The sequence below is a fragment of the Crassostrea angulata genome, chromosome 7, assembly GCF_025612915.1.
Source record: "Crassostrea angulata isolate pt1a10 chromosome 7, ASM2561291v2, whole genome shotgun sequence".
Taxonomy (NCBI): Eukaryota; Metazoa; Mollusca; class Bivalvia; order Ostreida; family Ostreidae; genus Magallana; species Magallana angulata.
Window position 1 is genome coordinate 43,003,444 of NC_069117.1, and position 14,618 is coordinate 43,018,061.

Genomic DNA, 14,618 nt, shown 5'->3' on the forward strand with positions numbered 1-14,618 from the left:
TGACAAACTCCGATTTGATGAAGGAGGGGTCTTCTCATAGTTAACTGTCTAGTCACTAATAGATTTGAATTTATTGAATGCAATGACATTTGCTTGACAATAACGTTTTAAGCCAAAATTAAAAATGAACGAAGCGTTCCTTCAACTTCCTCTTAATCATGAATATATTATTTAGGTACATCTATTTTCAATGACATTCTGCGTAGACTAGGAACTCCCACATAACACAGACATCTGTATTACAAGTATGGCGACAGTGTAAATGTAAATAGCCATATTTTAAATAACTGAAAAAAATAATTCTGTTATCAAAGGAAGAAAATAAAATGACATATGCAGAAAAAAATACATAACCCGCTAACGCATGACCGTCTTGTCCAACCCCGTCCCGGTTTCAAAACGATTTTACGTGACTGATAGTGTTCTCTTCATTTTTTACCACTTCCCATAGAATGATGATTTAGGTCTTTGCTGAGTCTTAGACCGTGAACCTTGGCCCCAAAGTGGAATTTCACTATCCCACACGATTATATTATGAATAACTATTTTTCATGCATTGCTTTTTAATTCCATAAAAGAAGATGTCTGTCTGACAACTTTCCGTTATGACGTTCAAAAGATTACTTTCAGTTTGTTCCTCCGCGTAGTTCAAATAGCGCAAAATTTTAAAATTGAAACAAAAACATTCAATTTGGTCATTCGGACATTCAGATGAATATTAACCATTCCAGTACTTCCATGCGATAGACATGCTAATACGATTATTTCAAACTGTGCATGGTAGCGCGAAATAAGCTTCAAATTGCTCAAACAGCCAGAAACTCAGGCTCGGCTATCTGAACTTTTTACTTAACAGCTAGGGCTTGACGATCGTGGCCATTTTTAGACTGTATTGATCTTCTTTAGAAAAGAGCTTCCTATACATGTATATGAAAATACAGAAAAATGAACAAATTTAAAAGGAAAAATATATAGCCTTTACTTTCAAAAATGCTTTGTTCAACAAACCATATTTCAAAGTTTTAAAAAGATCTAATGGTTAATCTGTTGACCACAGAGCATCCTTAAATGCACCAACCTGCACGAGGGACATTTTTCTGCACCAAATGAATAAGTAAATAATTTGAAAGCTTATGTCTGTCAGAGACCGGGAAACCTAATATTTGATGCCTGTTTTAATAATCAAAAAATATATATAAATATATATAAAAGTTTGTATTCATATAAATCATCTTATATGAACCACTTTGACCTTGGGCTTATTTATAATACCAGACACCCTTTCAAGCTGTCTGACTTTATATGAGCATCCAATGTCTCTCAATCATGATAAGATCATGCAAGCACACGTGAGACATATTTTCTACGTCGTTGACACATGTATATTCTACTCAGTACACCCTCGTCAATGTAACACATGCACATGAAGTATGTATATACAGTAATTATTGGCGCCTACAATTTTTAATGGAGATTTTTCATTCACATTCGTATAACTAATATTACATGTAAGTAAGAGCGCAAATATATCACAAAAATAGTCTCATACCGGTATGCAAATTACAACAAGTGTACCGGTATGTGTGCTTCTTCGTGAAATTTGATCCTAATGGAGGACTCTCTGGAGACAAAATATTACTGGGATCTTCTCAAAATGGGATAAAACTTATACTTAACTTCATAATTCAATACATGATTGTATGTTTATATGGATTAATTTTGCTATATTCTGTTTTGTGTACGAGGCTTACACATGAAATACATCATGTGATCATGGCATGGCATTATTAGGCAAATGACAAAGGAGAGATAACTCTTAAACAATGTGGCCACAATTCACTTGATATAAAATATCTTGATCAACTTCAAATTTTATTAATTTGCAATAAAAGTTTTAACACAGTTTTTGCACCGTATTATCAATTTTGTTCACACTGCTTTGAGTTTGTTGTTCTTCAGTTTCTTCATGATAAAACTTGGCACAAGGGCTACCAGAGCAATGGCTGCCAACTTAAGAAGGGTCCCTGATGTAAACACATCCTCCATACTAGAGATCTGAGACAACATGCTACCGGTCTGGACACATATAAAATTATAGGGCATCAAACCTGTAAAAAAAAAAAGAAGATTCATAAAAATCTATTACAATGTATCAAATTGTGAAGGACTTAATTCATTCATGTTAAAAAGATAAATTTTTTTGGAAGTAATTAAGCTGAATTACTCATGTATTTTGTTTTTTGATTGATTATGCAACAATATATAGTTAGGTATAAAGGAATAAATTATACCTGTTGTTCGGTATAATAAAAAATTTATTGCACGATTGCGAGGGAGGTATAAAGATTTATTCCCCAAGTGAAGATTATCATATTTCCCACGGGAGTTGCCCTCTGGAAATATGATTTTCACTAGGGGAATTAATCTTCATATCTCCCTCGTAATCACGCAATAAATGTATAATTAATATCTTAAAAGGATATTTCTTTATGCTGGCATCAAAAAAAAATTAAGATATAAAGACTTACCAATGAACACTGAGAAAAAGAACATATGCACCGGAATATTGAGTATTGGAGATGATACATTTAAAAACCAGTTTGGCGACATTGGGAAAAATCTCAGGAACAAAAGGAAGAAGAACAAACTGTCATAGTTGTTTTCCACCTGAAAATGGATCATATATATACTCTCAGTTTAGGTTTGGGAACTGTTAAGGTAAATGAAACACGCATTGCTTTTTCGAGATTGTACCGGGTAATTGTTAAAACCTTTCCATGTTTAAGTGCAGAAAACCATATTCAGTAATGTGGTTTTTTTTTAATTTTGAGGGAGTTTACCTTTTCTTGCATGAATTTGACTTTTTCTGGAAAGTAACGGATAACGTATTGTTTGCCAAAGTATTTTGACAGATTGTAGCAACACGTGGCCCCTGTAGCAGTCAGGAAACAAACCAGAGGGAAAGATTTCCACACTCCAAACAGGGCACCAGCCAAAAGGTTCTACAAAATTTATCAAATACTTTAGTGGTATAAGAAATGATAACTACAAGCACATACTGTAAATATAGCCCATGAAAGTCACTATTCCCTTTGTTTATAAAAATATTTAACATACAGAATGCTGCGAATCTTTGCTAGCCAAGGGTTTACGATCCACTCTTCTCTACAAGTTTCAATTTTGTTGGCTAAATCTGCCAAGGTTTGTTGAGAAGTAGAGTGGATTGTAAACCTTTGGCTAGCGAAGATGATAGAATGAAATGTGTTTTGCAATGCTGGGCTACATTTAGGAACTTGCTGATAAAAGATATGAACTGCTTGTGATATGTACTATAGTATTGAAAAGAATAGTTCAGAAATTTACAATAAAATCTGAAACCACCTATATATCAAGACTTTCATTGTACTTTTGAATTACCTATTGGGATTACAACAGAGATAGATCAATTAAAATAATCATTATTCATGTTCTTACCATGAAAACTGAACCAGGAATTGCAAATGTTTGTTTGTAGATATAGGCACTGCAGAATAACACGAGCACATACAGAAAATGTTCATCTTTGTACATCATCAACAGGTCCGAAACAGATTTGATGTCCTCTAATGATGTAGGGAACTTCAGTTCACCTCTGTTACGAATAAAAAAAATCATGCCATAATAATTTTTACAAACATTAACTAATTAGACCAAGGACATATTTATCGTAACGTTAATCACTTCTTCAGCATGTACCTCTATAGAGTTCGTTTTTTTTTTCCTTTATAGTATAAATAACGTAATGCTAATGCAGATTTTCTCTGGCAATGTATCAATGCAGCTTGATATTACATGTGTAAAAAAAAATTTAAAAATTAACAACTTACTTAAGAGTACTGTTTGCTGCTAACTCTGGTATATTGGTTGACAATACATACAGCCATGTGCTCATTCCAGCCAAAATAACTGGAATCCATATAATAGGTTCCATGGTGGAGAATATCAAATAAATTCTACTATTAACCTATTTTCTGTACAAAGATGATGCATGAACAAATCTGAAATAAACAGGAGTTGTTTGTGAATGATCTCGTAGAATTTTCAACCTTTCAATATTAAACATCCGATACCACGCTAATGTGTACAAAACAAACACGTCATCATGCACGATCAATCACCTTTCACCCGTTCGAGTCAAACTTTGACGGTTAATTAGTGCAGTTTCTTTTCGTCGTTCTTTTCTCTGTTTTCGTCAAAACCTATCAAGGACATTAACAGTTACATACCCTAATAAGGCAATCTTGCAAATGTTTTGGGTATCATCAAGTTAAGAAAAGGAAGTAATTATGTAATATCGTTCAATTCATTCTGCATTCGTGTACTTTCAACTTTGTTTACATCGTCTGGTGCATGAGGTCACATGACTATTGATACGGAACCTCGAGCCCGCAAGTTAATTCATGTACCCCCCCCCCCCCCCCCACCCGTCCTCATCTTTCATCTTTTATTACGTTGGACTTAGTCATATCATTTTCTTTGATATTGTTTATAAATATATCTTATTCTGTCCAGAGTCTCTAATACTGTAAATAAATCGATTATATTTTAGTACAAGTCGGTCATGATCAGGAACGTAGCATCTTTTTTGAAAAAGGGGGGGGGGGGGGGAGAGTATACTTTTAACTTTAATTTCGCTGTTTATTTCCTTATTTTCAATTCAATTTCTTATATGGTCCAATAAAAAAAGGGGGGGGGGGGGCTAAGTTCATATTAATTCATTTTTTGTATGTAAATTTAAGAAAAAATTTTGCTGCAATTTTGATTTTGAAGAATGATGAAATAAAAAAATGACAATTATTATAATATTCAAAATTGTTACTTGTGTTTTTATAACAATCACAGCAACAAAATGAACAAGAAATAAAAACATAAATAGATAAGTAAAAACCACACAGCTTACAACAACAATAACAACAGAGCTTTAAGAAAGATTTGTAAAAGGGAAAAAAGGTTGAAATTTAATCCACTACACCGTGTACGTACCACCAATCTCAAACATAAAAAATACATAAGCTTGTATACATGTATTAGACTCCTCCTTCTCAAAGAAAAAAACCCCAATAATTAAACAAAATCTAATGATTTCTGAATAACATTGATTTAAATATCAAAATTTCTTTAAAATGTAGTATATTTTTTGTTCCAATCATACTAAAATCGAATCTTAAGCTTATTATACATGACGTCAATGAAATAGTAGGAATGGCATGTATATATATATATATATATATATATATATATATATATATATATATATATATATATATATATATATATATATATATATATATATATATATATATATATATATATATATATATATATTACACAAAAACTACTCAGAATTAAACTTTCGTATAATACACTACACAAGAAAAACATACAATTAATTTACGAACACTAAAATGTGAAAGTGTAAACAGAAAACACAATAAAATTGCTTATTCACAACAACAAAAAATAATTATAAATTCGAAAGGCGCTCGAAGAAATTATATACACAGGAAATGTCACCGGATAGGGGATGTTGTACTGTTTCTCTATCTTCTGCTGGATTTTTATCATTTTTCCGAGGTTTCTTTTCAACGACCATCCAGAAAACGAACGATTAACAGATTCTAGCCATGACACAACTAATCAAGCAGAGGAAATTGGTGTCCCTGGTCACTGGGTGCGTCTCCTCGGCGTTTGGTGTGGTCAATGTCGTCACAATGGGGATAGAGAACGGTATCACTTTGAAGGACATCATTGTAGCAAATGAAGCAGGTAAAAACAGGCGCTGGAATACAGACATAATATAAATGCTGTTAAATATTGAATTTCATAAATCAAAGTACTGGTATTACATACAGGCGCAAAATTTACATGTTTCATATAATACATATTGATTTTACAATCTGGTAGAATGGTAACATTTTTAAGAATAATTTTGAACAAAGATGTTGGAAATTGATCTAGTACAAGAGAATATTGCTTTGAATGTTAGTATAAAAACGGTTATTTAGTCAAAAGATTGCCAAATTTAACGACTCTATAAAAACTAAACTGACAAAGTGATTTATTATTTTAGCCTGTGTGATAAAGTCGTCGTATGGAATGTACACCGTTGGAACAATCGTTGAGGTTGCCGTGACGGTGTTCGTCGGACTGACGATTTTCGTCGAAATGATGAAAAAGGATTTCTACTACGTCAATTTAATAAGCCACGCCATAGCATGTAAGGATAACTGATAACAATTAACATTTTCGAAAACATAATTATGCAAAATACATGATCTGTTGAAATCATCTTAGTTGTCAAACATTTTTTTTTTAAAGTTGCATGACCCCAACTGAATTATTGTTAAAATCAAAGTATTGCATTTATTTCATCAGTTCTGGCGATTGGTTCTGCTTGCATTGTTTACGGCGTGAAACTGAACACCAGGATCACGTGGTACTTTTGGCTCGGCCTGTTGGGAGGTGTCGTTGCCTTCGGAAACTTTCTGTATTGGTTTTGTACCCAGATGTTTCGTCGATATCTGAAGCGCCACCACCCGGACGATCCTTTGTTCAGCTTAGGAGGAGATAATTTCGCAAACGACAATGCCTATAACGAGTCTTACAATAATGAAAATTACGATGAAACTGGCGATTATGTCGAAGGCTAAGATTTTTTTGTATCGATTATAGAAATATATATTCACATTAAATTTTACTGTACATGTAAGTATTTCCAGTAATAGGTGTGCATTTTTTCTGGCATATTTTTTTTCTTGTAAAAGAAGAAACTGCTCTTCTTAAAATAGTATATAAAAATAGTATATGATTACCTTGTATTCAAATATGTAACAAGTCTAATAAATTTGTTTAAAAAAATATTTTGGCGTTGAGAGATCCTGACTTCACGTTATCACACTGCCATTTTTTGAAAGAAAAGAATCATGAATCATATTAATTACATCACCAAAAATAGTTACTTTTACAATGACAGAAAAAAGAGATTTGAATGCAATCTTTTAAAAGTATTGAAGTTCTGGATCTATTTAGGATAAAAAAATATTGTCTATGAAAAATCCATATACATGTACAGTCATATGTGTGTCCTTGATAGGTACATATAAAGTTATTGCGTACATGCATTATTTTATATTAAACAGGAAGATAAATTATAATCTGAAAGAGATTTGAGGTACATGTATACACATGTATTTACCATACAATTTAAAGTTGTTTGGATACGGTTTAGAGTTGCATGTTACTTTAAAAAGCGTGAATTTCTAGTTTTTCTTTCATTTCTAAAAAAAAAAATCCAACCGCAAACTGTTTCAAACAGGATGCACGAAAACACCAGAACATATCCTCCGTTTTGCCCATCCAAATATGTATATTTACACGCGTCATACCACAGATTGCTTTACAGTATAACATATACACGTAACAATATCATAAGATGCCGAAAAGCGAAAAGCGCCACCGCGGTTACAAGTTTCTGTCCGACCTTTGCCTGGGAGCCTGGGACCTGGTCACCGCCAGCAGACAGAAGATCGGCATGGTCTTAACGTTTATGACCTTGACCCTCAGTGCGGCTACCGTGATCGGGATGGCGTTTGACCGTGACCTCAATCCTCTTCAGAGGTACAACCAAGAATGTAAGTAGATCTATCTTTTTTATCATTATATCAAAATACTAGTTAGGGGTAAAACCTAGTTACTATGTCAAATTTGTCATTTATTGTCGATAATATTCACATACAGAGACGAACGATTTATAAGCCCACTATCACACACTAAACATAAGATTGCAATGTAATATTCTAGGTTTAACTTTTTCAGCTTGCGCCCTGCAGGCCTCCTTTGGACTTATCAGTGTGGGCTCAGGGATCCAATTCTTGCTTTTTTTCTTCCTGTTATACCAGTTCTTCAAGGCAAGACACAACAAGCACCGCGTAGATGAATACCATCTGAATGTGTCTGCAAATGCTTTATCCAGTAAGATTCCTGTACAAATACAGTTGTTCAAAACCATCAAAGTAAAGTTACAGTATAAACACAACTTTTTAATTCAAAAATATTATATTAGACCAAATTTGGCGGGAGAGAATTAGTGTCCTATAAATAGAGCCTTACCTACTCCTGCATCCAACGTTTGTTACGAGTAGAATGCTATGTATAGGGTTCTATTGGAGCGAATCAACGAATCAAATATTATTGAACTTGACTGAAATGAAAAACACAGTAGGTAAACCATACAATGTACATGTAGATATATTCCAAATGTACTTGCAGCGATGGCCCTGGTTTCTGGTATGACGTTATACGTGACGATGTTGACCTCTTCAATGGACTTTTGGTACTATTTCCTGGGCTGGGACAGCGTTGCATTCGCTATCCTCAACACTCTGATCTGGTTCGTGACACAGTACTATCATCGCCACGCAGAAAGATACAGTACTCATCGGAGACTGAGGGAGGAGTCCACAAGTGAAGATGACAGCAGTTAGAAGCTCAGAGGACCAGTAAGGGGGCTGAGTGTTCGACAAATCTGGCCCCGGGGCCATACAACTTAGACGAGCTTACTTTTGAAATAAAACTCGCTTTTACAAAAGGAACATATAGTAAAAAAGTGAGACTGAGATTAAAAGTGAACTCGTCTAAGTGTTATGGCCCCGGGGCCAGATCTAATACCTTAAATTTTTAGATATGATTTTTTTAAAGCTGTTAACTATTATACAATGAAGAAAACTTGAATAAAGTTGAACTATTATCTTTAAACAGAGCTCTTATGTATTAGAGATTAAAACAGTCAAAAATGGTCACAAACATTGAGCCCTCTTAATATGTTAGATAAACTTAAAAATAACGTTTATTTGTCTTCATATTGCATATATTGTCGTATGTGAAAATGTGTTTCTGCATCGTATCGATCTTGCGATTTCAGCCATTATCTTATGTATTATGATCATAGTTCATCAGATATACAGAAATATTTTGAATATAAGTATTGTTAGATCGTCTAATAAATTATAAATGAAAAATCATGTTTGTTTTCTTAAAAGAAGAAGAAGACATTAACGGTCATCATAATTATTCATTTCTTTTTTAATATTATGCAAGGCATTCATATGATGATCAGGATTCATACAAAGTTGAAAAAAATACAAAATGAAGATAATGTAAAGATGTGTCATGATGGATATTTAAAAGTAAATTGCCTTCATTGATGGTTCATAAGGATGTGATGGTAGCGAGCACTGTAGAAAAAAAAAAATATATATCTTCTCTTTGCTTCCTATGCACCCATTATTTAAATTTCAAAAACATTACTTTAGTTTATATAATCTTACTATTTCTCAGCTCGTACGATGTTGAAGTTATTTAATCAATACAATGCTTTCTTTGGTGATTCATTCAGGATATGAAGGTAGCGACATTGCATGAAAAATACATAATGTAAACTTTTCTGCAATGATCGCTACCTTCATAACCCGCATGAATCATCAAAGAAAGCATTTTATTGTTTATATTAACATCTTTCTTTAACTAATTAATAAACTGATTATGAAAAGTTAGTAAAATTCACTAAATTACTGTTAATGTACATAACTACGTTAGCTAAAAGAAACAGCCAAATTGTCTCCTGTGAGACTTTGAGTCAGGCATCATCATGATTATTTCGTGCAGTCTGTGATTTTACTATGGTCGCTGTAGGTTCAGACCAATCGATAAATAGGGAGTGTCGATATCTGTCCTGTCACTTTTAGCCACCGTAGATTTCGACAAATCGATAAATGGGGCGTGTAGATTTCAGTCTAGCTGTTTCATACAGCTATGAATTAACTTTAACTTTCCGTAAGAAATAGAGGAAATTATACTAGGTAGATGTAAATTTAAATGAATGAATTGATGAAGGTACTTCAAATCTTCAACACAAACGAGGGAGACTACTCATTCATTAACATGTTAAGAGTTCGCAATGTTTCCCGTTTGGGTCGTGGCCCCATGTGAATTATAAGCTGAGATACTTCTGTTCAAATTCATCTCAATTAGCGCAAAACATAGGTTCTCCTTATTTGCCGGTACCAATTAGTCAAAACACTAACACTTTGTCGTGTTAAGTTGAGAAGCTTAATGTAATAGTTCTGGGTTTCGAATAGTTTCATACTACTATTAAATTTATTTTACGAAATTCAAAATAAATCAGATTTAATTTCCCCTTGATGTCAGTCTCATATGTTACATGTACATTGATATATCATAAACACATCATTATTAATATAAAAAGAAATTCGGAAAAACATTACAATTTTTCGTGTAAAAATATCTTGAATTTTCTCTCCAACGGAAGTAAAAAAAAAAAACTATGATGAAAAGCTCCCTTGGACCTGGTTTCCGGTATTCTGTTTCCGGAACAACCGGAAAAGAGAACTTGTAAATGCTGTGTCCTTTAGTGTCTTCTTTAGAACAGCTCTACCTATAAGTTCTACTGACTATTTGTTAAATAAGAACCCGCATTAACCAAAAAGTTCAAAAGTTTTGCAATGGCGGCATTAATGGATGCAAGGCAGAAGATCGGCCTGTCCGGTTCATTCGTTACCATGGCATTCAGTCTCACGGGAACTATAGGAATGGCGGTAGACAACGATATATCAGTGATTGGGCTATTCACAAACGAGTGTTTGTATTTCTAAAAAACTTATTTAGATACGCATATGAAGCAAAACTTGTACTTATTTGTGAAAGTAAAATATGCAAACCTTTATCTTAGTATATATATATATTGTTATTAACAATTCAAAATAATTTTTTGATATGAAATTTTGTTCATCCTTTTTTTTCAGCGTGTGCCTTGCAATCGGCGTTTGGCTTGATAGCCTGTGCATCAATTGTTGAAACCATCCTTTTCTTTATTCTGGGGATTAAAAAATGTTGCGGGAAAAAGAAGTCAGATTGGTTTCACATATCTGTTGTTGGCCATTTCATGGGAAGTGAGTTGTTTTTGGTTTATTTTTTTTTTTTTTGTATTCATGTACATTATACTTATTAATGATAAGAATACTGCAAGTAACCACAAACTGTTTTTCTAGCATATAACAGATACGCGTGCTTTCTTTTAAACAAATGGTCAATATCCATCAATTTGTCATAGTGAGAGAAAGAGGATGCAGAGAGAGAGAGAGAGAGAGAGAGAGAGAGAGAGAGAGAGAGAGAGAGAGAGAGAGAGAGAGAGAGAGAGAGAGAGAGAGAGAGAGAGACAGACAGACAGAGAGAGAGAGAGAGAGAGAGAGAGAGAGAGAGAGGAGAGAGAGAGTTTTATTTATGATAAAATTAGGTAAAATGGGTTTGCGTTTGGGTTATCATTCTAAAACTTGTAATCACCCCATTGTTTTTGGTTTATGTCTATAATCTACTTGTATTGTAAAACTAACAGCATGTTTACATTTAAATTCTTTTATATAAAAGCGCTCGGGTTTCTCCTCGGGACCGTGGTGTATGGGAGCGCTTGTGACGTCACGGATCTACTGGTACTTCTGGTTCTGTGTGTTCTCCTGTATCAGTGCCCGCCGGTCTGTTGATGTTCTGGATCGCTACACAGATGTTCCGGCGCGCTACCCTCAAAAGTCACGTACCCCAGATCGACGTCATGGTTAATGAATGAACTTAAAAATCATGATGATGTTTATTATTTGCTTCTTTTATTAATATTAATGTAGATCGGTAACAATTTAATAACATGTATACTATGATTATAATTATTATTATTGAATAAAATATTCATTAAATTTTACAACCTTTAATGTAAATAACGTAACGAAATTTGAAATACATTTATTCATTCATGGTATTAAGGACTGTTGTATTCAGTCAATTACTTTTCTTGAAAACTTTTTATCCAAATCTCGTGGACCGATGACTCTCTCTCTCTCTCTCTCTCTCTCTCTCTCTCTCTCTCTCTCTCTCTCTCTCTCTCTCTCTCTCGCGGCCAATCGTTCTAAAATCTCTTTATGCATCCATCCATCCATCTTCTCAGACGAAATTTTACCATAACTTTATATATCTCGACTCATAGAAAACAAATGAACCGATATGTAGTTTCGTAAATTCGGCTGTAAGTGTTACATATTTTATAACTATAAATCTTGGAAAATGCTTGTTCATAAGTTATGTTCAGTTTGAATGAAATCTATATGCAGTCTCGTTATGTGAAATATTCTATAATGTCATTGAACTCTTTTAAAAACGTCATTTCTCCAAAATCTAGGTTCGTGCTTATAAGTTAAAAGCTTTTTCTACACTTATCGAAGGTGCATGTTCCAAGTGGTGCATATTGTATACATGTAAATCAGAATTTAAATGCTTGAAGTCTACAATTATGTTTTCTAGTTTATGAAGAAACAATTGCTCACCCCGAACTAATATTAACTCAATTTTTTTTTAATTAAATCAAGTACATACAAACTTTTTGTTAAAGAAATCTAAGAAATCTGATAAAATGAAAGCAATTGATATTGGCATCATCTAATTTTCCTTTCTATACCACTTTCACAAAAGGGACATTACTCTGTAAATATAAAATAAACGTGTCCTGATGATCAGGGAAAAAACCCATAATATTCAAGTTTATTTGATCTGTATTCAAAACATTGCCAGTTAACAGATTAATTGGCGCTGATAATGTCAATTTGAAATTAATCAGTGGAAAAAAGATTCTAAAGATAAACCTTGCAATTGGCCTATTTTTTAACATCTTTTATCAAAATTTCATTACTGCAAAGCGAGGAATACCACTGTAATATTCTGGATGTTCGTCCCTATCAGGCTTGGGGCGAATTACATTGTAAAGTAGTGCATTACATTACCATTACTTCATGAATTTGGGCATTAAATTACCATTACCATTACTTGATTTTCTTTAAGTAATGCATTACATTACCATTACATGAGTAAAGTAGTGCATTACCATTACCATTACTTTGTTTTAAAAAAAGCAAAGCTAATAAAGAGTTTTTACAAATGTTTCAAATATAAAACACTCTTTAACATATCTACAGGTTCATGCTCAGTATCAGGTTCAAATTTAATGACTATACAAGAGTCATTCTTTATTTGCTCAATATATAATCATCTTGTGGCATTATGAACAACATACGTATTACATATGTAAAATGATATTTATAGACATTTGGCATGATACAATATAGGATACGAAATAGAGACACAGAATTACATGCATAACAAAAAACAATTTATGGAATAATGTTGCAGTTATTAAAAGCTAAATAGAGATATTTTCCCAGATTACACAAATCTTTATAATTTTGGACACTTAATTGTATTAATTCATAAACAGATGGTTTTTCCCAGTTATATTTCTTAAGATACGGTGTTTTAATCGTATTTCTTTCTACTCAGAACACTTTAAGACAAAAGATTGCTCTTGCACTTAATTCGAAGTTTCAAAGGGTTCATCTAACTGCATCCTGTTTGAAAATCTTCCCAGCTATACTAAAAAATGTTTTACAGGAGCAGTCGAAGCTTGGACTAAAAAGTACTCTTTGACGATCTTTATCTTAGGATATATTAAGTGCAATTATAGAAAAAATACATGAATCTTGTTTTGTCTATCAGTCCAAACTAATGTACAGTGTACTTAATATACAAGAGAGAGAGAGAGAGAGAGAGAGAGAGAGAGAGAGAGAGAGAGAGAAAAATAAGTAAAATTATTTCCAAATGGGTTATGATATTGGAAGTGATATTTATTTTCATCATGGATGGACAGTGCATTCATTTTGCTTTTAAAGGTGCATAACTGTCTCCTATTCTATTTGGACATAGCGAAGGGAAGGGGATTGGGGTGTTTAGCACTTCTTATAAAAAAAGATTGTTTTGATACTTAGATTATCCTGGGGGCATAGTGTGTTGTTGACACTTTTCTTATTGAAGTGCAAACTAATTGGAGTAAATTGTTGAAATAATTAAAAACTCTTAATAACAACACTCTTAAAAATGTTATGAAATTGTGCTGTTATAATTAGTAATACATGTATTAACAATTCAAAAATGAATTTTTTAAAATCTTTTTTAATAATACAATTAAAACATTTTTGTCTCAAGAATTATTTCTTTCTTCTTCAAAAATAAATTTAATCGAATTCAATTTCAACTATTCATTTATTCATCACATTTTTAAAAGTGAACATGCATAAATAAGCATAGTAATGCAAAGTAATGCCATGTAATGCCAGCATCACACTAGAATTTAGAAAGTAATTAATTACATTACCATTACTTGTAATGCCAATTTTGTGGCATTACACATTACTAGCATTACTTTGAAAACATGTAATGCATTGCAATGCATTACCATTACATTTAGCATTACCCCAAGCCTGGTCCCAAAATGTAACAAAGGTTTCTCTTCAGTATGGAAATGTTCTAATAGGTCTATAAAACAATTTTGTACCGATTTCTACGAAGAAAAATGTACTAAAAGATCAACCAAAGTTTGAAAACTTTTTACATAGAAGTTTACATAGAAAAATTATATACCTTAAATTGATTTTGCCGAGGCAAATTTTGTAAAGTTTTATTACTGTGGT

The 14,618-nt window shown here is 32.8% G+C and overlaps 3 protein-coding genes and 1 pseudogene across 4 annotated transcripts; 3 read left to right on the forward strand and 1 right to left on the reverse strand.

Annotated features, from left to right (window-relative positions):
* Positions 1-1,859: 1,859 nt before the first annotated feature.
* On the reverse strand, positions 1,860-4,410 carry LOC128192809 (transmembrane protein 41A-like). 2 transcript variants are annotated; one of them, XM_052865790.1, is made up of 6 exons: positions 4,266-4,410; positions 3,867-4,037; positions 3,475-3,631; positions 2,841-3,002; positions 2,529-2,667; positions 1,860-2,108 (listed from the first exon to the last, which is right to left on the reverse strand). In XM_052865790.1, the coding sequence occupies exons 2-6, from the start codon at positions 3,968-3,970 to the stop codon at positions 1,930-1,932; spliced, it is 741 nt and encodes a 246-aa protein (XP_052721750.1). In that variant the 5' UTR covers positions 3,971-4,037; positions 4,266-4,410; the 3' UTR covers positions 1,860-1,929. The 2 variants fall into 2 exon arrangements, with proteins under 2 accessions (XP_052721750.1, XP_052721751.1); XM_052865791.1 differs by having other exon boundaries at positions 4,158-4,393.
* A 1,164-nt stretch (positions 4,411-5,574) lies between these two features.
* LOC128157052 (uncharacterized) lies at positions 5,575-6,879 on the forward strand. Its single transcript, XM_052819407.1, has 3 exons — positions 5,575-5,805; positions 6,110-6,256; positions 6,415-6,879. Exons 1-3 carry the CDS (start codon positions 5,664-5,666, stop codon positions 6,687-6,689), a joined length of 564 nt encoding a protein of 187 aa, XP_052675367.1. The 5' UTR covers positions 5,575-5,663; the 3' UTR covers positions 6,690-6,879.
* Positions 6,880-7,413: 534 nt separating this feature from the next.
* LOC128157096 (uncharacterized) lies at positions 7,414-9,056 on the forward strand. The gene is made up of 3 exons (XM_052819465.1): positions 7,414-7,670; positions 7,855-8,010; positions 8,308-9,056. Exons 1-3 carry the CDS (start codon positions 7,472-7,474, stop codon positions 8,520-8,522), a joined length of 570 nt encoding a protein of 189 aa, XP_052675425.1. The 5' UTR covers positions 7,414-7,471; the 3' UTR covers positions 8,523-9,056.
* Positions 9,057-10,447: 1,391 nt separating this feature from the next.
* LOC128157491 (uncharacterized) lies at positions 10,448-11,692 on the forward strand (annotated as a pseudogene).
* The last annotated feature ends 2,926 nt before the right edge of the window (positions 11,693-14,618 follow it).

What these genes read in the sequence shown, in the direction of transcription:
- LOC128192809 (XM_052865790.1), bottom strand. Translation starts at nt 3,970, where the DNA reads ATGGAACCTATTATATGGATTCCAGTTATTTTGGCTGGAATGAGCACA. An exon ending in GCAGCAAACAGTACTCTTAA is followed by an intron (nt 3,632 to 3,866) that starts GTAAGTTGTTAA and finishes TATTCGTAACAG; the next exon opens with AGGTGAACTGAAGTTCCCTA. An exon ending in TCAAATTCATGCAAGAAAAG is followed by an intron (nt 2,668 to 2,840) that starts GTAAACTCCCTC and finishes ATCCATTTTCAG; the next exon opens with GTGGAAAACAACTATGACAG.
- LOC128157052 (XM_052819407.1), top strand. Translation starts at nt 5,664, where the DNA reads ATGACACAACTAATCAAGCAGAGGAAATTGGTGTCCCTGGTCACTGGG. An exon ending in CATTGTAGCAAATGAAGCAG is followed by an intron (nt 5,806 to 6,109) that starts GTAAAAACAGGC and finishes TTATTATTTTAG; the next exon opens with CCTGTGTGATAAAGTCGTCG. An exon ending in AATAAGCCACGCCATAGCAT is followed by an intron (nt 6,257 to 6,414) that starts GTAAGGATAACT and finishes TTATTTCATCAG; the next exon opens with TTCTGGCGATTGGTTCTGCT.
- LOC128157096 (XM_052819465.1), top strand. Translation starts at nt 7,472, where the DNA reads ATGCCGAAAAGCGAAAAGCGCCACCGCGGTTACAAGTTTCTGTCCGAC. An exon ending in TCAGAGGTACAACCAAGAAT is followed by an intron (nt 7,671 to 7,854) that starts GTAAGTAGATCT and finishes TAACTTTTTCAG; the next exon opens with CTTGCGCCCTGCAGGCCTCC. An exon ending in GTCTGCAAATGCTTTATCCA is followed by an intron (nt 8,011 to 8,307) that starts GTAAGATTCCTG and finishes ATGTACTTGCAG; the next exon opens with CGATGGCCCTGGTTTCTGGT.